This window comes from Prenolepis imparis, unplaced genomic scaffold (genome assembly GCF_030444845.1).
Source record: "Prenolepis imparis isolate NDT839.2.m4 unplaced genomic scaffold, iyPreImpa1.0 SCAF_11, whole genome shotgun sequence".
Classification (NCBI taxonomy): Eukaryota; Metazoa; Arthropoda; class Insecta; order Hymenoptera; family Formicidae; genus Prenolepis; species Prenolepis imparis.
The window spans coordinates 7086532-7109897 of NW_028141169.1; the positions used below are offsets into that span (position 1 = coordinate 7086532).

Consider the following 23366-nt stretch of genomic DNA (forward strand, 5'->3'; position numbering starts at 1 on the left):
AAAATAATATGTATATAATATAAATTTGTATTATTTTATAAGTCAAAGAAAAATGAATTAAACCGCTATTACAGTGAATCTTTCGATTGCGGTATCGTCGTATACACAATGTAACGAGTAAGCAATAGCAAAGAAACGAATCTAGCGAGTAAGTACTCGAGAAAGTACTCGATGACGAGCATGTATAGCGAGCGCGAGATAACGATTATCAAGCTCCGTAACGAGAGATTCGTCCTTCGCGCAGCAGCAGCAGCAACATCATCATCATTGTCGCCGTCTTCGTCACCATCACGTCCATATCGTCCTCGGGCACGTATATCCATCGAGCGTCTTCTCTCTCGCGAAGAGCCTAAGGAGGAAGAAGATCACTTTTCTACGATACGTCCGTTAAGGTTTCCGCTTGTCTCTTCTCGCTGTCTGAGGATGGTGCGATTGACCTTTCCCTTCCCTCCCTGTTGAACACAAAAATCCTTACACATTATCGCAGCCTGTGATAAGAATGTAGGCGAATGGACCTTATTTCTTTTTTTATTTATAGCATCGGCTGATGTACGAATGTATTATAGTTGTACAGTTGCATCGGGATGATGTGTATTATAAACCCCGCTTTCTTTGCGTTACGCGTCTCGCTCTTCTCTCTTTTTTTTTTTTTTTTTTTTCCGTTTATCTCTTCCTTTATATTTTATATAACTCATCACCGTTCTTCGCGAGCTTCGTGCAACTTCGAAAGTCCCTCATTTCCGTAATCTCGATATACTATGCGAGCATCTCTGAAATATCGGGCGGAATCGTGAAGAAATGTAGGAAAAGTATTTTTAAATTATTAATTATTAATTATTATAGTCATACAAAAAATTTGTTCGACATATAGTATGAGATCTCAATTTTAACTGTTTGTGAATAGAAAATATTTGTGCTGATTTGTGTCTCAACACGTTTACATACTAATTTAGCTGCATTTTGCGATATTTTATACTTTGACGTTTCATAATGAATTCCATAATGAATAAAAAAACGCAAACATATTTATATAGTATTATATAAATATATTTTTTCGTGTATTTCTTTTATAATATTTTATATTATTTTAAATTATTTTGTACACCTATAGATTTGTGAAAATCCTTTTCTGGCCTTATTTCTCTTTTGCGAGAACTACATTTCTTCATGGAAATGTAAACTAAACTAACAGTGTGAATGTGTTTGAATAAGTATGAACTGAGAATAATACTTAGATTTGATAACGATTAAGTATTAATGATTCAATGCGAACTAATAATGAGATTTGTCAATGAGAAAAAGATTGTTAGATAGATATCGCACAACATCATTTTCCTAATCAATCTCTTTTTCCAATCAGTTGGAAAAAGGATTGAAATTGGATCGAAAGTTTTGTAAGAATCTTTGATATAAATGTGAATTGAAATATTTTATACGTAAATAATATTTAATTTAATTGTATGAGATATAAGTGTATCGAGAGAGAAAATAATTAACGCGACCAAGATATATAAAATTGCTAATTTCTACTTTACTAAAATCTGTAAATATCTTCAAGTTTTCGAGACTGAAGGTCTCGAATTTCAGGTCTGTTCCTTCCATCTGCATTTTGCATACTTTTTCGCAATATCTCTCTTTCTTCTTTTCCTCTATAATGGAATATATATTTATTTCATTTCGAAGACAAGTAGAGGACAATATAATGCAGATGAAAAGAACAGATTTACACACGCATTAGTCTCTTGGAGTTCAAAACCTAATATTTACCGCCGATTTCATTCAAAAACTGTCTATCTTATAAAATAAAAGAAAAAATATCAGTGTTGCTCGCAAAGTATCGCTAATACATCTCAATCGCCGGCTACATTGAAATTCACCGATTTCCTTTAATTTGGAATTTCTAATCCCTGCTCTCCTTCGCCCTCATCCTTCCTCTTCCTTCCCTCCCCCTCTACCCCCTTCACAAATGCGTTTTCATCTTTCCTAAATTACGCGTTTATAAATGTCGTCATTTATATACATGTAACGATTTTTGTAAATAATCAATATACATATATAAATATAATTATATATATATATATATATATATATATATATATAAATTATATATATATATGAAAACACAACGTGTAAATGGACGGAACCTGTCTTTGTTGTATCGATAGTCTTATATCAGACTTGTATATGAACGGAGAGGGACTTTTGATTATTAAAAAGTTTCCTAGAGTAAACAAAATGACGAGTTTTCTCTTCAGCCACGACATTATTATATATAATTTATATATATACTATTATTATAATTACGAGATTAAACATGAGATACGTCATATATTCTTATTCTAATAATATTGCAAACGTAATTACTTATTATTTTATCTTATATTTTTCACTATGGGATAAACATTATAATAATGTTATTAATTCTTAATTTATTATTGTCAATGCTTTACAATAAAAAAGGCGAAGCTGAAAAAAATACTATCAATATTTTTAAATTTTCATACGGAAAGCATTTTTTAGTAGACTAAAGAGAATATTATACTTTTAAGTGCAAAGTCGTGTAACACAAACTTATATAAATAACTGATATAAATTTGCGGAATACATTATTTTCTCATTATGTGTGAAAAGATCTTTACTCCTCCAGCCACGATCGCCTTGAGATGGCATCTTGTGCCGCCTAAGCGATATACAGGATGTACTAAAAAACACATATACATGTTATAAACAGCGAATCTTTGCTCTGGGAATAATCCGTAATCATTCTTGCCGCAGATTTTAACCTTCTCCGTTCATTTATCCCGATTCTTCGATCCTCGATACTACGTTCTGTCAATTAAATAAAAAAAAAAGTTAAGCTAAAAAATCCTTTTATGAGAAGCAAGAAATTCATCTCGAAATTCAATCGAATTCGACGTAAAAATATGTAGATTTCTATTCATTATTCTATAAATTGCGAATGGCGCATTTATACGTGATTATCGAATTCTGTCGCGAGACAGAGTAATAAGAATAATATATTCATCGTCTCTCGCGTTATGATGAGAGATGACAGATGACAGATGACAGCGGAAAGCGCTTGCTTTTCGAACACCCGGTATGAGCGAGCACGCGAATGGGAGACCGGTCAGCCAATCGCTGCGCGACAGCACTTCGGACTTCGCGGGCGCCGCGTCTCCTAAACCGCTGGCCGTGAAAGAGCCACGTCTGCGATAGGGAACGGACGATAGCCGGAGATAGAGACGGAACGGAGTTGCCTTCCGACCCGCGCAAGCTTGCAAGTTCGTCGCGAGGATGTTGCGAAAGTGTCTGACCATTCTGCCGTTGCTCCTGCTCGGCATCTACGCCGAGGAGAAGGATGTCCTGGACCTCACCGACGAGACCTTCGAGAGCGAGCTCGAGCGTCACGAGAACACACTCGTCATGTTTTATGCACCATGGTGAGATAGACGTTTATTCACTCTCTGTCGTCGGGTTTGTCTCCTTTCATCGCGCAATATTAAATTTTTGACATATTGTTATCGATAATTGCTGGAAATTCTGCGTGTAAAATTAAACTCAATATTCCGGAAAAGAGATGGAAAATATTTTGTAAAATGACGGAAATGCAAGTAGAAAGGACGGAGTCTTTCTTTTCTTAGTCTTTAATCTTCTGGAAAGGTCTTTATCTATCGCAATGGAAATTTATCTGTTTATATTATATCATATCTCATATCGTGTTGGCGACAAAGAGAGAGAGAGAGAGAGAAAGAAGCTTGTCTTCCATCTGTTAGGGCGAGGAGATTGCGCCGGGGTGTCGACGTCGTCGAATGCCGGATGCCGGCATGTGATATTTTTTCAGTAATCTTGATGACGTATTAAGATTTTTGATATTTCTTCTGGCAATTTAAAGTTTGATAAATGTCTCTCTTTATTTCCTTCCGTTAACTGATAGGAGAAAGTTGTAGCATCTGAAATTTTAATTTTGATTATTTTTCTTTAAAGTTTCTTTTTTTGTAACTTATTCAATTTTCCTTTTTTATTTTTTTTCCTCTTTAATAAATACATAGTTATTTTGATAGATTTATAGAAAACAAAATATCTAAAAAGAATCTGCTCATATTATATACACTTGTGATTTGAATCAGGTGACATAAAGAAATATAGCTGAAAAAAGCAGATTTAATTAATTAATTAATTTTTTTTAGGAAACTATAGCCCTTATATTTATTTAGATTCAGATTTATATAAAATATCTATAGCAATTGTCTGTATAAATTTGTTCAAAAAAATTTGAATTTGTAAGTTAATTTATTATTTTGTACCTCTTTAATTCATCATTATATAACTGTAAAGAGACAATTGATGAAATATTTATTTTGTCGACAGGTGTGGGCATTGTAAACGCTTGAAGCCGGAATATGCCAAGGCAGCTGAGTTGCTCATAGGCAGTGAGCCATCGATCACTCTCGCTAAGGTGGATTGTACAGAGTCTGGAAAAGAAACTTGCAACAAGTTTTCTGTCAGTGGTTATCCAACTCTCAAGATCTTTGAACATAACGAGTTCAGATCCGACTACAATGGTCCCAGGGAGGCACCTGGTATTGTTAAGTACATGAAGGTATAATATTTTATGAGATTTTCATTGCATTTGTCAGATAGCATAATTCTTGTATGTGACATGACTCTCTTTGTTTCAGTCTCAAGTGGGACCAGCGTCTAAAGAATTGACTAGCGAACAGGCTCACAAGGAATATTTGGAGACTGACGAAGTCAATGTGATAGGTTATTTTGAAAAGGATGACTCTCCATTGGCTGCAGCATTCCACACCGTTGCCAAGAAGCTCAGGGAGAAAGTTAGATTTGCTCACACATCGACGAAAGAAGTTTTGGACAAGGTGTCCCACAAGTACGTTTGTTTATAAAAGTTATAAAAAATATGGAATTGTTTTGTGTACAAAGAAAATAACTTGTTTCAAATTTACATTGACCAAAATATTTTTTGTTTTAGAAATACTATTGTTTTATATCGACCAAAGGTACTTCACAACAAGTTTGAAGATAAAAGTTTAATATACGAGGGTGGCGATTCTATCAGCGATGTCAACGACTTTGTCACCAAGAACTAGTGAGTATCGTCTTTTTATCAGTTTCGTGATCTTAGACTCACCTTGTAACGCCAACTTTGTTACAGTTATGGTATCGCTGGCGTACGCACTCGCGACAACTCGCAGGATTTCAAGAATCCTCTGGTGGTCGCCTATTACAACGTGGATTATGTGAAGAACGCCAAGGGCACGAACTATTGGCGCAATCGAATCATCAAGGTCGCCAAGGACTTCCCCGAGTACTCCTTCGCCATAGCTTCCAAGGATGACTTCCAGCATGAATTGAACGACTTCGGCATCGACTACGCGAAGGGCGATAAGCCGGTTGTTCTAGTGCGAGATGCCAAAAATCAGAAATTCGTTCTTAAGGACGAGTTCTCCGTGGAGACGTTCGAAGCGTTCCTGAAGAATCTGCAGGCCGGTGCTCTGGAGCCGTATCTCAAATCTGAACCGATTCCGGAGAGCAATACGGGCAACGTAAAGGTCGCGGTGGCCAAGAACTTTGACGATGTGGTCACCAACAACGGCAAAGACACGCTGATCGAATACTACGCGCCTTGGTGTGGCCACTGCAAGAAATTGGCGCCGATATATGACGAGTTGGGCGAGAAGCTGGCGAATGAGAATGTCGAGATCGTCAAATTTGACGCAACGGCGAATGACGTACCGGCTCCGTACGAGGTACGCGGTTTCCCGACTCTCTTCTGGGCACCCAAAGACGCCAAGGACAGCCCGGTTAAATACGAAGGCGGTCGTGAGCTCGAAGATTTTATCAAATACATTGCCAAACATGCCACTGATGAGCTCAAGGGTTACGATCGCAAAGGCAATGCGGTCAAGCCTAGAACTGACGAGCTATAAGACATTATCGAAGACTATCGCGAAGTTCGTTTCTGCATTTCAGAATGCAATCGGATCAACGATCCGCGAGTTTTCCTGTAACACACGAGTACAGTTAAGAATCCGCGAATGTGCAAATAAACATAGAGAATAACGCTGAGAGTGCAGATATAATGCGTTTTCGCATTTTGCGATAAGTGATAGATGAAGAATGTTCGTTGTATAGGGAGTGCTTCTAATATTTAGAATTGTTCATCGTGTATTAATTCTATATATTATGTATTAATTTGTAACGATTATATATATATATATATATATATATATATATATATAACGATGTAGTACAGTGTACAGAATTAATTTCAATTTTCCATAATAATATGCTTTATGAATGAAGAATTATACAGATATAAATATAGATCTACATAAAAATTCTTTATATATTAGAGATACTGTTTATTCAAACATTCTTCATCTTTCACTTATTACAATATATATATGAAGTAACACACATACACACACTCCATTCCAATCTAGCGTGTTTCGACTATTCTAAGAGATAATACAGTGATTTCTGTTTATACGAGAGTCAAAATAAATTGTTTTGTACAAAACTTTGAAAGAGATTTCTTTCCCCAAACGTAGTTATAAAGCATATCGCGTTATGACGTACAAATTATAGAGTATCACACATTGTATATTTAAAAAAAAAGATTAAAAACTAATGCAAAGAAATGTCCTATTTTCGCGGGTGTCATCCAACACCGATTACATCGTCATAAGAAATGTTTATTGTTAGTTACAATTTATTATAGCGTTCGTAGGTTAATCATAGTCTTACATACAAAAGCTAGTTAGTAGTTATATATATATATATATATATATATATATATATATATAGAGAGAGAGAGAGAGAGAGAAAGAAGGGTGTATGTGAATTGGTAGAGATTTTTTCGGAAGTCAAAATCGGCGATTTTTTTTCTTTGATGATAAAAAATTGGTTTATTCATCGGAACTTCCGATAAATTTGCTTTTTGTTTTCTTCGCGTATACAAACCCCATTAATCACGTTTGAGTCTCAAAGTCTCTACTTACCAAGGAGATAATTAGCTTACGGCGATTAAAACCGCGTTATCGACGAACTCGAGCTTCACGGGGGGCTCATTAAGAAAAAGTACTTCATTTATATGTATCTCTGTGTGAATGTACGTGTACGGGGATACATGCGTATTCTCTTTTCAACGTCAGCTAATCGAAGAAGTTAAAACGCGACTCACTCATATTTTATATGTGAATACATATTTGATAATATTGGAGGACTCTCATCTATCTAAACGATCAGGACCGTTCTTGTAACTTTTGCTTATTGCTCTCTGCTTATGCCATGCAACAGTAAAGTGTGTATGTATGTATGTATGTATGTATGTATGTGTATATATATATATATGTGTGTACTGTGGAAAAATGGTACTCGAATCTCGATCGACGCGCGTGTCTATTACGAGTTACGAGAGAATGGGTAAAGAGTTTATATCATATCATATGTATATACAATATTTCGGGTGCATAATTGATACAATTATATAAGTAATGTATATATATATATATATAATATATATATATATATATATATATATATATACACACACACACACACACATATATATACACATATATATATATATATGTTGGTATATATCCACGAAACTCATAAAAAGAACACTTTCGAGCTTCACAGCGACGCGCGAACTGCAGAGGAGTGGAGAGCGTGTATATATCCGAGTGTTTCCCAAAGCACTCATTAATTCACAGGCACGCTTAATTGCTTAATATACATCTCCCTTTCTCTCTTTTTGCCGTCCTTCCTCTTCTCTTTGCTTTCCACGAATCTGTCATACGCGCGTTCGCTCGTGGCAGAAGTATCTTAAGTTTTGTCGCTAAGCTTCTTTTTTTTTTTTCGTTTCGTTACACGGTCTTGAAAAGTTTCAGTTAAAAGCGTATTGCGTGTAATATAACAAGATCTCTATATACTACCGCTAAACGCGCGTTCGAGAGAAACAAAGAGAGAACTTGGTGAACACAATTCCGCAGTCAAGTAACGTCGAACTAACGGCCGAGAGAGGCTTAGCGTTACGCGGCCGTTAATTCAACACCACGTCTTTGTAACACAATTTTTATTATGAATATGACAGATTAGACGGATCTCTACACAAGAGGACGAGTAACACATATCAATTCTTTTTTTTTTCTTTTCACTTCGGCGTAAAGAGTAGCACAAGCGAAACAGGAAGAACTTGTGGCGAAAACAGGTGTGTATTTCGCGAAGTAAGCTTGACTCAATATAATCGTGGCACACACGGTAAAATTATTGATACTCGGGACCATTGAGAGATAATCATGTACGATCGATAATCTCCGATTAAGAGTACATCATACGCTAAAGATATCGATGGCGTATGATGAGCATGTGTATAAAAAAATGCGCAAGCCGCAAATCCAGTTACGGCGTGGTCAGACACAAAGAAAACGCGTTCCCCGAAATACATAAATATATTATATAGCCGCTGGTATAATCCGTTGTGTTAGTGTGTCACCGTGATACAATATAACTCAAAGATAATAATAATAATAAAATATAATAATACACACATTTTTTTAAATCTAATTGATGTCTTAAAGACTAAAGTGGTTTGCTCTGATCTACATATGCGCGTTTATAATGATAATAAATGTAATTTTTCTCCCTTTTTCATTCACAAACCGATAACGCAACGATTTTAATAAAACAGCGATGTAAAAATTTCGGAATCTCCCGAATCGCCTTTTTAGATTCCTACATTATTCTTTGACTCGTTTCGCGTGTTTTGTATTCTCTGTTTCTTATCTATATTCTTTCTCAACTCGCTCGTTTTTCTTTCATTTTGTTTATTATCAAAATAAAGAGCCACTACGATAAAATAAAAAAACAAAGTTGTAGAATGCATATATAATAATTATAATATTAATAATATTAATATTAATAATAATAATGTTCTGGATTGACGCGGTTGCACCTTTTCTTTTTTCATTTTTTTGTTGTTGTATATTTTATTATGTAAAATAATTAAAGATGGTTTCTCCGCGGGGATCTGCGGCATTACGACTAGCTTTGTTGCAGCTAGTTCCGCAATTCCATTATTTCGCCCGTGTTATATCGGGTTTACTTGGGATAAACATCTTAAAGGAGCCTACACCTGCCCTTCTTCTTCTTCTTTACCTAAAATTGTACAACAATCACGTTAGTATAATGCGTTGATCAAAGAGAGCAAGTAATCGTTATTGAAAAATGTTTTTTTTTCCATGTTAATTCGTACAATGGAATATAACGATTACTATTTCTTAAGAATTATTGTTACAAGCAATAATACGCTATTGTTAATTAAGACATACTTGTAACGCAGCTCGGGTTGCCGTTTCAAAGACTTCCCTTACACCTTCCTTGCTTTTAGCAGAACATTCAAGGTAAGCAAAAGCGTTGATCTTTTCCGCCATGGCTCTACCCTCCTCGGGCTTAACAGGCTCCTGTTTCATCTTGCTCAATTCCTTGATGGTATTAGGATCATTACGCAAGTCTTTTTTGTTACCCACAAGGATAATGGGCACATTCGGACAGAAGTGCTTCACTTCTGGCGTCCACTTCTCGGGAATGTTCTCCAGGGAATCGGGACTGTCGATGGAGAAGCACATTAGGATGACGTCCGTGTCCGGGTACGACAACGGACGCAACCTATCATAGTCTTCTTGTCCAGCTGTGTCCCAAAGAGCCAGTTCCACCTGTTCGACGCAAAGTAAGAATCGTCGTTTGTTACAAGATAGTGTAAAAAGAAATTGCTTCGACAAAGGAAATAAGAAAAATTTGAAGAAAACATGCACCTGTTTACCATCCACTTCGATGTCGGCAACATAATTCTCGAATACCGTGGGTACATATACTTCAGGGAATTGGTCTTTGCTGAATACTATGAGAAGACATGTTTTTCCGCAAGCACCGTCACCGACGATAACCAACTTCTTCCTGATGGCTGCCATGAATCCTAAAATCCAAAAGAGTACACATTATTCATAAAGTGATTAAAACAATAAATTGGCGAGGTGATGTATGATTTGGCACTGCTTGCTTGTTTAGAACGTTTATCGCTTAAAAAATGTATGTAAATACTGATTGATTCATTAACATTAATATGAAAAGCAAAATGTGTGTTTTACATTTGTTATAAGTTAGTGTGTTATAAGATACACAATTGCAATTAAGTCAATATATTATCTTTGTGCAAAATTTTTCAATTCTTTTTATCCGAGGGGTATCTCACTATGGCAATACATGTACATTTTTTCTGGAATTACTTACGCATTACTTCGTATTACTTCGCATTACTTCGTATTACTTCGCATTACGTCGTATTATTTCGCATTACGTATTACTTCGCATTGATTTACAATTTTTTTGAGAGTCAAATTTATGATTATTTATTAATATTTCAGATAAATAGAGGTAATAATCGCAGAAAAAAAATTTTTTTAATTGAATAAAATAAGTTTTGTGTGTGTGTAAAATCAAAATTTATTCTTGTATGTACTGCGTACATATGCACTCAGTGCTTCGGTAGTAGTGCACATGTACGCGTTCTCGCTTGTTTCATTCGTCTCTTTTTCCATCACGCGAGAAAGAGACAGAAGACTATATGAAAAAAAATTAATTGAAAAAAAATACAAAGAACTAAAGAAAATATATAATGACTAACTCTGTAATAACTATGTAATAAAAATGTATAATATATAAGCTAACTAATATATATAGACCTACCTATATAACATGCTACCTAACTAAAATATATATATGTAAACACAACTCTATACAAATATATGTATAACAAAATATTATAATTTATAAAATCATTAATAATTGATCAGATCAGTATTAAGTTTGTATTTTGTGTTTAAATTCGTATAAAAGAAATAAAAATTTAATATAAACAAATAAATAAATTTTTATTAAAAATGTTTTTAGTTGATTTTTAAAAAATTTTTGAATTTTTTAGTCAGTTTAAAATAATTTTTTTTCATTTATTTTCATTTATAATCGGAAACGTCTTGTTATATATTAAGTATTATACATATAGGGATATCTTAATTTGGGTGTTTCAACTAAAAAAATATTTGTATGATAAAAAATATTAATTTTGAATTTTTTGCATAATATGTATATCGATTACATAATTAATAATAATATCTTATAAATTTATTTCTCTTAATATCTTTCTCCATTTTAATTGCATTTTTCTTTACTAAATTAAAGTTTTAGTACTAATAACATTTGAATATATTGTATTTTATTTGAAAAGAGTTGATATTATTTTCGATGAAATCAGAAACGATACATAAAATTTTATAAAATGTTATTACATATCCTATAATATTCTGACATTTTGCAAAACTTCTAAATAGTGTTTATTTTAGTAAATAAAGAGGAATATTTAATTGGAAAAACTGCAAGATACCCTATGTATTACTTACTGTATTTGTAAAACAAAAAATTATAAATAAACATCGAATTACTTTAGAATTACATGGAATTACTTTAGCATTACATGGAATTACTTTATATTATCTTATATTGCATAGTATTACATGGAATTTTACTTTATATTGTTTAGTATTACACGTAATTCCGTCGCATTACTTATAATTACACGGCGCATTACATGGAATTACTTGGATTCCCGATAATTCGCAATACATGTACAAATTTTTGGTGAGTGAGACACCCCTCCTTTTTATCATATCGTGTATAAAATTTTGGTGTAAAATATACAGCTTTCTCTCAAACTATACTTTGTGTTTTCGATTTATATTATCTAAAAATTAACAGAGAAATAATAACGTCTTGAGGTGAAAATATTTCACAGATCAATTTATAGTTTTCCAAAAATTAAACATTTCTCTACAAAGCTAACTTACCTACTTTACACACAGAAATAAAGAGCTAGTCATATATAAAATTCTTTTTTTTTATTATAATTAATTATGCTACCACATTGTACCATAATGTTTAATGCGATAAAGTTCAATATCGTGTTTTTATCGCGTTTCTCACTAATCGTGACTCATTTACACAAAGTACACACACATACTATATACTGTAAAATAGATTTTCCTCCTACATAAGAAATGTAATCTCTCTTACTAATGTCATCTACAATAAATAGTCTTAAACTATTATAGCAAATTATATATATGATGAAATTCTATTCTGCCAATTCTAATCTTTCAGAGCGTGTATTTTAAATGTCAGCATATATATATATATAGATATATAGTTTAGAATATCTCATCACCTAAAAGGTAACACTAAATTGATATTGAGAGAAGAAAAGAATTTCAATCAATGCGACATTGTGCACGAAGAACACTACAAATTGTTCAAACTAAAAGCATGCGGAGTGATTAATGAAAGTCTGCGACATGTACAATGAATTATATTATAGAACATAACGAAATACGTCAGGAACGCAAAAGATAGCTGGAAAGAATCGAAGAGTTTAGTGTTGACATCGGTACTTGCTTCTCTTGCAGCATCAGTAAATTATAATTGAGTGGAGAGCAGGGCAAACTTTTTTTTTAGTCGAACAGATTCACAAAAGCGTGTATAATACAAATATACGAAAGAAGTGACGGATGAGGCTAAGAAGCGTTTTTCATCAGGATGGAGTTAGGAAGAAGAAATCAGGGTAAACCTTCAAGAGAGAGAATGAGAGAGAGAGAGAGAGAGAATGAGAGAGAATGAGAGAGAGAGAGAATGAGAGAGAGAGAGAATGAGAGAGAGAGAGAATGAGAGAGAGAGAGAGAGAGAGAGAGAGAGAGAGAGAGAGAGAGAGAGAGAGAGAGAGAGAGAGAGAGAGAGAGAGAGAGAGAGAGAGAGAGAGAGAGAGAGAGAGAGAGAGAGAGAGAGAGAGAGAGAGAGAGAGAGAGAGAGAGAGAGAGAGAGAGAGAGAGAGAGAGAGAGAGAGAGACTGTGTAAGTCGCGTTATGTACATCTCTCCTTTTTGGGAGAGCGCAATATAAATAGTTTCTCATGTTCAAACCTCGTAGGCTATAGTTTAATTTTCTTTATTAATTTTTTTGTCGTAGCCTCTTTACTTCGAGCTAATCTCGATATATGAAATATTTCTCTGTGCGGAATAAAGTACAACATCCCCTTCGGTTACTTCGATTTATCATATTCTATCATTTGTTTCTATAATTCCAATACTACTACTCTCGTAAAACGAGTGTCGTTAAAAGTGATATAAGTAGAGATTTCTAAATCCTGTAATATCTACTCGGTTTGAAGCAGGACCTACGAGGGCTGAAGTTTTAAAGGATATTGACTGGGTCGTACCTGGTGCAGGGTACCCCGTATCGTCTGGACCGAGGCATCGGCCCGCATTGCATCCCATGTTTTTAGTCTTTCTTTCAGCGTCTCTGTTTTAAGTGGACATTTTATATGTTAGATGTAGGTAGGAAGCTGCGAGAGATGAATGCAATATACCACACAACAAATATCAATATATATACATATACATTATATATGTTATCTTGTTTTATAATATACACTAAAAGTTTGTATAAATATATAATTAAAAACTTGAAAATTCCTCTTTTATATTATATGAAATTTTTGCAATATTTTCTATTTCTTAACTCTTTCCTTTTGAATTAAAAAAAAAATATATATATATATGCTACTTTTTTCAACAGGATTGTCAATGATTAAATATAAATGATCCTCATCACATTTGATGACCTTATATACATATCTAAATCAAGATATATGAAATTTGTGTGGCTACATAAGATAGGGTCTTTTAAATATTTTACCATAGAAACAGTTATCATATACCAAGTAGACTAATATATAAGGTTACATTTACATTTGGATCGCACTTGTACAAGTGTTACATCTAACAAGGAGTTCCTTCAAATTACATATCAAAGACTTTACCTTATGCATTAGGATAAAATAATAATCTGTCGAGATTACATGCAGAAAAAAGAAAAAAAGAAAAGAAACAAAAGCCCGTATATTATTTGTTAGACATGCAATATCAAACACTGTATATATATCCACATTAGAAGAACCATCTGATAGCATAAATTTAATTGTAATAAACACTGTACAACAATACAGCTTGTAAAGAAGCTATTCAAAGGCTATTCTAACGTGGCTTTAAATGTTTAAAACAATTTGAATATAAAGTTGCCCATAGCAGAAAGGAGTGATCTCATTGATTCTAGAATCGAGAAGAAAGTACTACATAAAATTGACACAGCAACGAAAGAAAAAGCTTCTGATGCGAAAGTTCATCCTTTTACATATATCCCATTTCCAACAATGGCTCATCGCAACAAATTGCAATGATATTCAGCAAAGTTTCATAAAAATGAAAGCATCGACATGGAATATCATGTAAAATATACAAAAATTGCCATAGAATCTTTAACATTAATAAAAAGATCAAGCTCATTATTCCTGCTTCAATACACAGGAGTCAAACACAAACAAAATTGGCCGAAATATTCGAGTAACAGACAATATTCACGTCGATATCTCGCGAACCCCTAACACGCAGGAACGAGTCCGTTGTTTTACGATTTTTATATATATTTAGACCCTATACACAATTTATCGGGGAGAAAAAAACAAGCATAGAGTGGATATCAAGAGAATAAAAAAAATTTTACGTCGAGCCAATTCCCTATTGTGTATTTTCCGTTAAATATAGAAATTCCCGAAGATGATGAACACACGGATCGATGCCAGAAGATCGCAGTCACCTCCGATAACTCCTAACCAGGTCGATGAAACGTTTCCTAGGATGAATAGAAATATCAACGAAGAGATTACGTTCTTTTTTAGTCGCACTTGAGAAGGAACAGAAAGATATTCTGGGGTGAAGAAGAGAGAGAAAACTTGTGTGGAAAAGTGTGTGTAGAATTAAAGAGAATAGACCTGAGAGTCTTAACTGCGCTCTCTTTTACGCTTTCTGCATTTAAAATGTTTACTCCGATTTTGAAAGGGGCGAGAAAGAAACAAAGTTTTTAGAGAGTGCGACTAAAACGAACACAGACGGCTACGTCTCGGCCAAACTAACCTATGCCTTCCTCCACGACGAAGATAGTGCGCATCGGCCAAGGTCGGGGAGCGTGAAAAAGAGAGAGAGAAAGAGAGAGAAAAAGAGAGAGAAAAAGAGAGAGAGAGAGAGAGAGAGAGAGAGAGAGAGAGAGAGAGAGAGAGAGAGAGAGAGAGAGAGAGAGAGAGAGAGAGAGAGCGAGAGAGAGAGAGAAAAAGAGAGAGAGAGAGAAAAAGAGAGAGAGAGAGAAAAAGAGAGAGAGAAAGAAAGAGATAGAGAGAGGGAGAGTGCGTGGCGGATACTCAGGACGCCATCGATGACGCGAGTGCTCAGGGGACGCTAACGATGACGTGATTCCCGAGAGAGATGTTTCTCGACGTCGCAGACATTCGGGGATCCGATTCGTTTTTCTTCAACCTTTTCGCATTTAAAATGCTCCACATTCGCAAAAAAAAAAAAAAAAAAAAAAAAATACAGAGAAAAAGAAACAAAGTGTAGAAAGTGCAATTGAAAATAATAAAGTAGTATATGTGTATTCTTTTTAGCACACATGTGTTACATTTTTTTCATTCTATCTTCCTTTTGTCTCTCCCTGCGTCATGAATATCGCGATTTAGTAAAAAAAAATGTAATCTTCCCAATCCCGAGTATTTCAGGTGTAGAAAGTGGAACATGATGCAGCTGAAAGGAGGCAAGACAGAAGTCGGCGCTGCTCCCGGCGATGCTGGGCACGTCGCTTGATCGCGTCACGTCAAAAGCGCGCACGTATTCCAGAATTTGTTTACGCAGAACGGGGGGGAGAGAGAGGGGTATCATCGATCATAAATCCGCCGCAAATATACGAGAATGATACGGAGAAAGAGCGAGGGTGATCGCGAGAAATTTCCGGACGAAAAAAACGCTACGTCCCGCCCGTGATAAAGCGCGAGACACTAGTATGATGAAATTTATTCCTCTCAGCTGCACTTCGATTTTTTTTATCTCCTTCCTTCCCCCTTTTCTTCCCCCCACGATCCATCCGAATATTTATAACGTCGTTACTTAACGTCATTGCGAAGAAGTGACGTTGTTAGGCAGCCGATAGGGATGATTGACTCGCGGAAAAAAGTTTAAAAAATGGAGTAGAAAGATGGAAATGTAGCGATGTAAGAAGTGCGTGGTGCGTAACAGAGATACGCAGAGGAGTCGTCGCGAGAGATACGTCTGTATATGTATGTGAGTTGATATACATATTATATATATGAGAGAGAAAGAGAGAGAGAGAGAGAGAAAGAGAGAGAGAGAGAGAGAGGAGAGAGAGAGAGAGAGGAGAGAGAGAGAGAGGAGAGAGAGAGAGAGACAGACAGACGTTTACTTACTGAACTAAACGGCCACGTAGTGTCAGGTAGAGCCCGAAAGCATTCCAAGAGATCCGGATTGCTCAGCCTCGCGACAGTGGCGGCGATGACGACAACGAAGAGGAAGAGAAGGACGACGAAGCCGACGACGAGGACGTAGAGACAGACTAGCACGAATCAACACGTATAAGCGCACGAAGGATATATACACGGATATACGAGACAACCGTCGTAGCTTTAGATGCCGAGCGGACGAGATTCGCGACGCGTGACACTCCCTCGGAGCCCCGTTCTCGCTCTCCTTCGTCCACCTATCTCTCCCCGCTTCGTACTCACACACACGTATACAGAGATTCACATACACACACACTCTCTCTCTCTCTCTCTCTATCTCTCTCCCTCACTCCCACGGCCCGCGGAGGAGGAGGTAGGCTCCTTTTTTCCCTCTTTTAGCACCGTACCCGGCCCGATCCGTCCCGGCGGGATCTCTAACGTGCCCGGACACTCTCACGACGCCCGAACGTACAGCGCACCACGCACCCTCGCACCACTCCGGCCGGCGCTAACTTAAAATATAATTGCGTATTTACCTGAAATCTTAAAGCGACAGAAAGTCAAGAAAATGGCTGCCCTCGATGGCCACACCTCGATCTGTTGAGTGCAGTGTAGAAAGATCGTGGGACAAATCCCACCGGCGGGACCCTTCGGCGCATGCGCCAGTGACGTCACCGTCCCACGTGACCGATTCCCGCAGGCCCGTGCTTGGATGTGACGTTAGAGCGTTCCTCTCGGCCCTGTACAACATTTTCATTGCTTCTTGTTAATATTTATATAATGATATGTTGAACGATATGTCAAGTATCAATCTTATATAAAGAATATTTCAAAAATAAAGGGTTAAATTTTTATAAAAGTTTATTCTACTTTTTGTATCGATTAAAAATCTGGAAATATAGGCACAAATATCTTCCCGAATGTAACTTCTTATTTTAAAAATATGTCGATAAGAAATTGTTATCTGCGTAATTGGAATAATTAAGTAAATAACGTGTTCGCATTATTTCTTTCAACATTTTCCAGATTTTTTTCCATGAAGGGCACGATACCCTTAATACGGTGACGTATAAACGCTCCTGAGGCGCTACTGCACACGCGCGAATCTAACTCATGATCTTACCACATTGGTCGAGTGTGCGGCGATCTATCGCGATGGTAGGGCGGAATGTCGCTTCTCGGACATATCCTCAGGAATGCACAGAGCCACGTCCGAATGCCGGGATCCCCGAATGTCGCGTGACTTGCGCGCGTGTCCGGTTTATCTGCCGCCGAAGCGGGTCGGCGTTCATAAATTGATTAGATCAAATGGACACATTGATTTCGTGATGATACATCAATATTAATAATTTTGGCGACAACATAACTTTTTCATCATAAAACATAATAATTGTGAAAGAAATCTAGCGAAAATAAGTTGAAATATACAAATAACAAAAATAAACAAATACATTTGCATAGAAACAGATATTAAAAATTATATATATCACACATGTATTACAGATTTGCTTCCTTCCTGTTCCTATCCTGTCATCGCACATTTCTACGCCGGAAATTAGTCATAAGTATATATACATATGGATATCGGTGGAGAAAAAGAGGGGAAAAATCGTAAAAAGATTGCAGGCGGTGAAAAGAGAACGCGTGCACATAAATTCTCTCATAAATGCCTCGGCGGACAGGTGGCAAAGCTACGAGGATCGATCGCGAGGATAGGCGCGGCATGTGAACTCGCTGCGGCTAAAATGGAAATCGATTCGGAAATTTGCCGGCGCCCGCGTTCTTATGCCGGCCCTGTCGCACGTAATAAACCTGTGGAAGAAGTTTGCGCACACGCAATCGCGCTTCTCGCTCGTCGTCTTTGTTTGTGGGTGGATGTGCGCGACGAAAAGGGTTGGAAAATATGTAAATAAGCGGCCACAACCGCCGTTTCTCCATACATATGTATATATATCCATGCGTATCATTTTTTATCACGCGCGAAAAGATGTGAAATTTTTCTGATTTTAGGAAAAGAAAATATTCGACCCGATTGTGTGGCATTAATCAATATAAAATTTAAATTTTAATGGCGATTACACACTCCAAAAATATAACTTTGCTATATGTAAAATATAATGGAATCTAATTAATAAATTAAAAAACTCAGAATATAAAACTCACCATATAAAATTTTAAAAATACAAAATACGTGTGTATTTATAGATATTAAAACTTTTCTTCTATCTTTACGAAAAATTCGATACTTTGTATAATAAATGGATGAATATCATGTTGCAGAAAAATTACAAAATTAACATATACAATACACACGCATTATATCTATTTTTACACATAGTCGCGTAGAATATTTTCATTTTTTTCTTACATTAATTTCGCATCGTGTATGGCGCGTATTCACATGTCATTAACCGGTTTATTGGCCAGATAAAATAAATGTTAGCGTCAAAAATTTCGCCGATTGTTTGCAAAATAGTCTTGACCTATTTTTTCCTCTTTTTTTTTATAAAGAAGTTCAATAACATTTCCTTATATCCAGCCGCATTCTTGTTCATTCAGCGTTAAACATGACAAAATCTGCACAACAAATTTTTTTTATTATAGCATAAGATAGATTCGCATTCAAGATATGTAACATAAATAATGTAATATATTTTAATTATCATTTTTTTAAGAGTATTATATACACACACGCACATAATTCTTTTAAATTCCTGATTATTCTAATATAAAATTTAACAATTTTAAAAATAAATTCCTGCAATTTGTATGATAAGCAATTTGAACGAATCAATATGCAAATAATTTGAACTTATCGACAAATAAATTGTCAAGTTCTTTTTAAAGCGCTCATTTTTATGAACTGCATTTCATTCTTGAATGGACTTTGACAGTCAGCTGATCTTAAAGAAGCGAACGCGATCCGCTTTTAATCACAGATACCATACTCGAGTATACAGATCACAAATATAGATTGCAATATACTGTTTGCGTGTGCGTATTCGAGCGTGAGAATGTATACGTGTACATAAATACGTGCCAAATAAGAATGATGTCACCGTATGACGCACGCGGAATTGGCGTGCGCTTATGCTAGCCGATCCCGTGAAATACGGGGAATTCGGCCGTTAATGGAATTTACGTATCCTGCTCGCAGAAAGAAACTGTGTTTGTTGATAATTATTATCGTATGACGAACGCGTTCGTCTAACATTACAAAGATATCGATAAATTAAAAATCGGAAAAACTTCCTAGCGCTGTAAATAGAAAGTTTACAAAAAACAAATTTTATAAGAATATGCGACATTCGCTTTTACGAAATATTTCACTATCGGATTTTTTAACAATGTATGATACGTCTCAGAAGTAAATATGTTTATGAGATATTTTTTTATTTTGCAGCTTTGAGTTTTTCTTCATTTCTTTTTAATTATTTATTATAATAATCTTTCAGAGAGTGCAAGTGTATATGAATAATAATATTCCACAATTATCCAGAAGAAAGTAAATAAATAAATAATTAAAGAAAAATATCTTTAAACGCTCTTTATGATGCAATTTTTTTTTATTAATTAGCACATTGCTTTCAATATGTACTATATTGAGAAAACAACATGTTCGAAATCACTCAAGACTGTGAACTTGATATGCGTAAGCTCTTGTCTGAGGTTCAGTTAAAAATTTTAATGAACAATTTATATATATATATATATATGATTGCATGTTTATAAAATATTGACAATTCTCTATTACGTATAATATGCGTGTAGAGAAAGTTTGAGAATATATCAATAAAATATACATATATTTTGTATTTTGCATCGAATTTCCAATCACTTATTCTGGACATAATAAACAATTACAAATAATAAATTTGTATATTATACAAATTTGCATATGCAATTCAGCATTCGAATTCTGAGAAACAATATTCTGAATAATATAATAAATTGGATATTATTATTATTATTATTCAAATTATTGCAATATTTAAGAAACATCTTGTCGTATTATATCAATTCTTGTATATTATAAAAAATTGTACATAGGAAGAAAAAGAAAAAAAAGAAAGAGAAAAATAGAAAAAGAAAGACCCAGAAACATGATTTTGCACCCGTAATCAATGACTATCTATAAAATCAATTCTATGGTATGCATATTATCATTGCTTTAAACATGATGATAGAATAAATTGTTATTCAAGCTGTAAGTCTCACCTCATGACGTTTTAAAAAACGATACGACGCACTGTTTCGTATAGCGAGAAAGAAAATGGTGTTTCACATAACTGTTCACATCCTATAATCAGTCATACATTTCAATTTTGCTGCGGTGGTTCTGGATCGTTTGGATTGCCGCCCATTTGCCGTCTTAGCGAATCGATTAACTCGGGATTCGCATTCTGCATTTGCTGTGCTAATTGTTGACCTCTGAAATATTTATGTAGTTATGTAATATGCATGTACAAATATATGAGTCGTATGACAAGTATGAGTCGATTTACATGAATGTATCAAGCTATTGACAAATTTAATATAAACATTTTTTGATTTTATATAATATATAAAATAATAATAAATAACACACTTACGCTTCTATGAGCACTTCCATACGACCATTTTCCTCCACATTGCCAGACATTAGATTGCACATCATATTTTGCATAGCTGGGTCAGATAACATCTGACGCGCCATATTCATTAGAGCAGGGTTGCTTAGAAGGGCACTCAGATCCATACCAGGTATATTAGGCAGAGACTGGTTGACACCTAACTGAGCTAATTTCTCTTCTGCTAATTGCAAATTATTCCGGTAGCTCTCATTATCTGGTTCCATTGCTAAAGCCTTTTCGTAACTTTCCTTAGCTTCTTTATGCCTCTCCAAACTAGAATATGCTAAGCCTAATCGACCATATGCCTTGCTATACGAAGGATCGATGGAGAGTGCCGTGTGACAGTCTTTAATGGCTAGGGTATGGTTACCGAGTTTGCTGTAAACAGCAGCTCTATTGCAATAATATACCGCATTGCGACCATCCAATTGTATTGCTCTGTAAACAAAAATAGAATAAATAAAAAATAGAACAATATTTTATAGAGTATAAAAAGAGAGAAATTATGTAAAAAAAATACTTTGTATAATTGGCAAGCGCTTCGTGATGCTTCTCTTGTTTCATAAGCGTATTGCCTTCATTTTTCAATCTCTCCGCCTCGGCCTTTGATTCTGCGGTAGCGTCTGGGCCTAGGCTAGGAGCTGCGTTCTCTGCTGTGTTCTTGTAAACTTGAAATAGATTAAAATTTGCCGGAGCATCAGAAGCTTGCACATTGTAAGCACTTTCCAGACACTGGATCGCCACTTCCAAGCTCTCGCGGGAGTCGGCAGTTATGTCCCCATCTTGCAATTGATCAGTCAGAAACTGGACAATCGCCGAAATTAATCCCTTGACAGCCATCAGTGCTCAGTAAGGAAATATTTATTCCTGCAAAGAAAAAAACAATTCGTTGTCAGATTGCAATATATCCTATAATACATCATGTACATATATATATCAAGTCATAATCATACAAATTAGCGAAAATAAAACAGGAAGAGATTAAAGAAAAATATAGCACAAATGATGATCTAGACGCGTCCAAGTGTTTCACTATTTGTTATGCAGAGGTTAGATAACGGCAATTAGAAAGATCCAAAGATGATGTGGACACAATTATCTAATTTAACATCGGTTGACATAACCAAAAAGTTTTGTCGAACGTTCTGGAACAGCTAAAAGTAGGCCTTTTACGCGCGGACGAAGTTTCCCATTAGATTCGATTATCCTTCCGAATCGCGATGTCATGCTCCACGTAAACGCGCTCCGTCCAATACATCAGACTGGTTATTAATCCTCGTGGATATCGCGCTTGTGACAGCTGACAATGAGATAGGGAAAATAAACGGCGCGAGAAAGAAAGAGAGCGACGACGCAAAACGCGCACGATTAGACGATATCGCGGGAAAAAACGCAAAGGGAGAATCGTACCTTTCTCTTTTTTTAATTCTTCAATCGGATGACTCAGGAAGGAAGCCGAACGGAGTTTCTCGGCTCGCGCGCACGTAGCACTTTGAAGTTCCTCGAGGTGCAACTTCGGTGCAGTTCGCGCACCATCGGGGCGGGATTAACTTCGATGACTTCCGCTGTGCGAAAAGTACACTCGCCAACGTGATCTTGTTTCGCTTTCGAAAAGACAAAATTAGCGAAATTTTGCACAAACGTATCCATGATCCGTGAATTCGGAGAGCTTTAACGTTTGCTTGCTGGAATATCTTAATATTGATTAGAAAAATATACGGTTATATAATATTTATGTCATTTGCAAACAAGATGCGTCGTTTTGAATTTTATGATATCGCAATTTCGCTGAAATCTAGCCGAAAAATATTAATGGATCTTTTGGAAATGTTTTGATATAATTATTGCTTTGTAATTCTTACGGTTTTTATTTCGCGCTATAACCTTATTTTATTCACTCGAGTCTCGCGGCATGAATGAATCGAAAATTGACAAAGCTTATACACATGTAAACAATAACGTGTTACTATTCGCCACAAGAAAACCAAGATCCTGTAGTTATATTAACATCTTGCTGTCGCGAAATATTTAACGCATTACCAAATAATTCTTTAGATTTTTTAAATTAATTATTAATAAAAATTTTTAGATCACGGCTTTTCACATTAAACTTTCTTCATATCAATCACACAATCCTGCGATTCTTGTAAGTAATTAAAAGCCGCGATGCACGTAAATGATCAATCGCGCTGATAATTATAATTATACAGAACATACTTCGCGCATGATAATACGATAATATATATGTATATAGACTACGCCGCGTTACCTTTCCGCTCGCATGTC

The 23366-nt window shown here is 35.4% G+C and overlaps 3 protein-coding genes and 1 pseudogene across 9 annotated transcripts; 2 read left to right on the top strand and 2 right to left on the bottom strand.

Moving 5' to 3' along the window:
* The first annotated feature begins 3166 nt into the window (after nucleotides 1-3166).
* Erp60 (disulfide-isomerase A3) lies at nucleotides 3167-6541 on the top strand. The gene is made up of 5 exons (XM_083049278.1): nucleotides 3167-3440; nucleotides 4369-4600; nucleotides 4680-4888; nucleotides 4991-5107; nucleotides 5174-6541. Exons 1-5 carry the CDS (start codon nucleotides 3295-3297, stop codon nucleotides 5946-5948), a joined length of 1479 nt encoding a protein of 492 aa, XP_082905404.1. The 5' UTR covers nucleotides 3167-3294; the 3' UTR covers nucleotides 5949-6541.
* A 1315-nt stretch (nucleotides 6542-7856) lies between these two features.
* Rho1 (ras-like GTP-binding protein Rho1) lies at nucleotides 7857-17148 on the bottom strand. Of its 4 annotated transcripts, none has more exons than XM_083049284.1 (5): nucleotides 17004-17139; nucleotides 13345-13427; nucleotides 9840-10000; nucleotides 9357-9740; nucleotides 7857-9183 (listed from the first exon to the last, which is right to left on the bottom strand). In XM_083049284.1, exons 2-5 carry the CDS (start codon nucleotides 13400-13402, stop codon nucleotides 9145-9147), a joined length of 642 nt encoding a protein of 213 aa, XP_082905410.1. In that variant the 5' UTR covers nucleotides 13403-13427; nucleotides 17004-17139; the 3' UTR covers nucleotides 7857-9144. The 4 variants fall into 4 exon arrangements, with proteins under 4 accessions (XP_082905410.1, XP_082905409.1, XP_082905412.1 ...); XM_083049283.1 differs by lacking the exon at nucleotides 17004-17139 and adding an exon at nucleotides 16435-16690; XM_083049286.1 differs by lacking the exon at nucleotides 13345-13427 and having other exon boundaries at nucleotides 17004-17148.
* LOC145942942 (uncharacterized) lies at nucleotides 17049-17929 on the top strand (annotated as a pseudogene).
* Nucleotides 17930-17935: 6 nt separating this feature from the next.
* Nucleotides 17936-23335, bottom strand: LOC145942495 (small glutamine-rich tetratricopeptide repeat-containing protein alpha). Of its 4 annotated transcripts, none has more exons than XM_083049279.1 (4): nucleotides 22491-23335; nucleotides 21601-21947; nucleotides 21060-21518; nucleotides 17936-20898 (listed from the first exon to the last, which is right to left on the bottom strand). In XM_083049279.1, the coding sequence occupies exons 2-4, from the start codon at nucleotides 21918-21920 to the stop codon at nucleotides 20787-20789; spliced, it is 891 nt and encodes a 296-aa protein (XP_082905405.1). In that variant the 5' UTR covers nucleotides 21921-21947; nucleotides 22491-23335; the 3' UTR covers nucleotides 17936-20786. The 4 variants fall into 4 exon arrangements, with proteins under 4 accessions (XP_082905405.1, XP_082905408.1, XP_082905407.1 ...); XM_083049282.1 differs by lacking the exon at nucleotides 22491-23335 and adding an exon at nucleotides 22254-22457; XM_083049281.1 differs by lacking the exon at nucleotides 22491-23335 and adding an exon at nucleotides 22205-22457.
* Nucleotides 23336-23366: the final 31 nt, after the last annotated feature.

What these genes read in the sequence shown, in the direction of transcription:
- Erp60 (XM_083049278.1), top strand. Translation starts at nt 3,295, where the DNA reads ATGTTGCGAAAGTGTCTGACCATTCTGCCGTTGCTCCTGCTCGGCATC. An exon ending in TTGGACAAGGTGTCCCACAA is followed by an intron (nt 4,889 to 4,990) that starts GTACGTTTGTTT and finishes TTTTTGTTTTAG; the next exon opens with AAATACTATTGTTTTATATC. An exon ending in GACTTTGTCACCAAGAACTA is followed by an intron (nt 5,108 to 5,173) that starts GTGAGTATCGTC and finishes ACTTTGTTACAG; the next exon opens with TTATGGTATCGCTGGCGTAC.
- LOC145942495 (XM_083049279.1), bottom strand. Translation starts at nt 21,920, where the DNA reads ATGGCTGTCAAGGGATTAATTTCGGCGATTGTCCAGTTTCTGACTGAT. An exon ending in GCGCTTGCCAATTATACAAA is followed by an intron (nt 21,519 to 21,600) that starts GTATTTTTTTTA and finishes TTTTGTTTACAG; the next exon opens with AGCAATACAATTGGATGGTC. An exon ending in ATGGAAGTGCTCATAGAAGC is followed by an intron (nt 20,899 to 21,059) that starts GTAAGTGTGTTA and finishes TAAATATTTCAG; the next exon opens with AGGTCAACAATTAGCACAGC.
- Rho1 (XM_083049284.1), bottom strand. Translation starts at nt 13,402, where the DNA reads ATGGGATGCAATGCGGGCCGATGCCTCGGTCCAGACGATACGGGGTAC. An exon ending in TACGGGGTACCCTGCACCAG is followed by an intron (nt 10,001 to 13,344) that starts GTACGACCCAGT and finishes TTTGGATTTTAG; the next exon opens with GATTCATGGCAGCCATCAGG. An exon ending in TCGAAGTGGATGGTAAACAG is followed by an intron (nt 9,741 to 9,839) that starts GTGCATGTTTTC and finishes TGCGTCGAACAG; the next exon opens with GTGGAACTGGCTCTTTGGGA.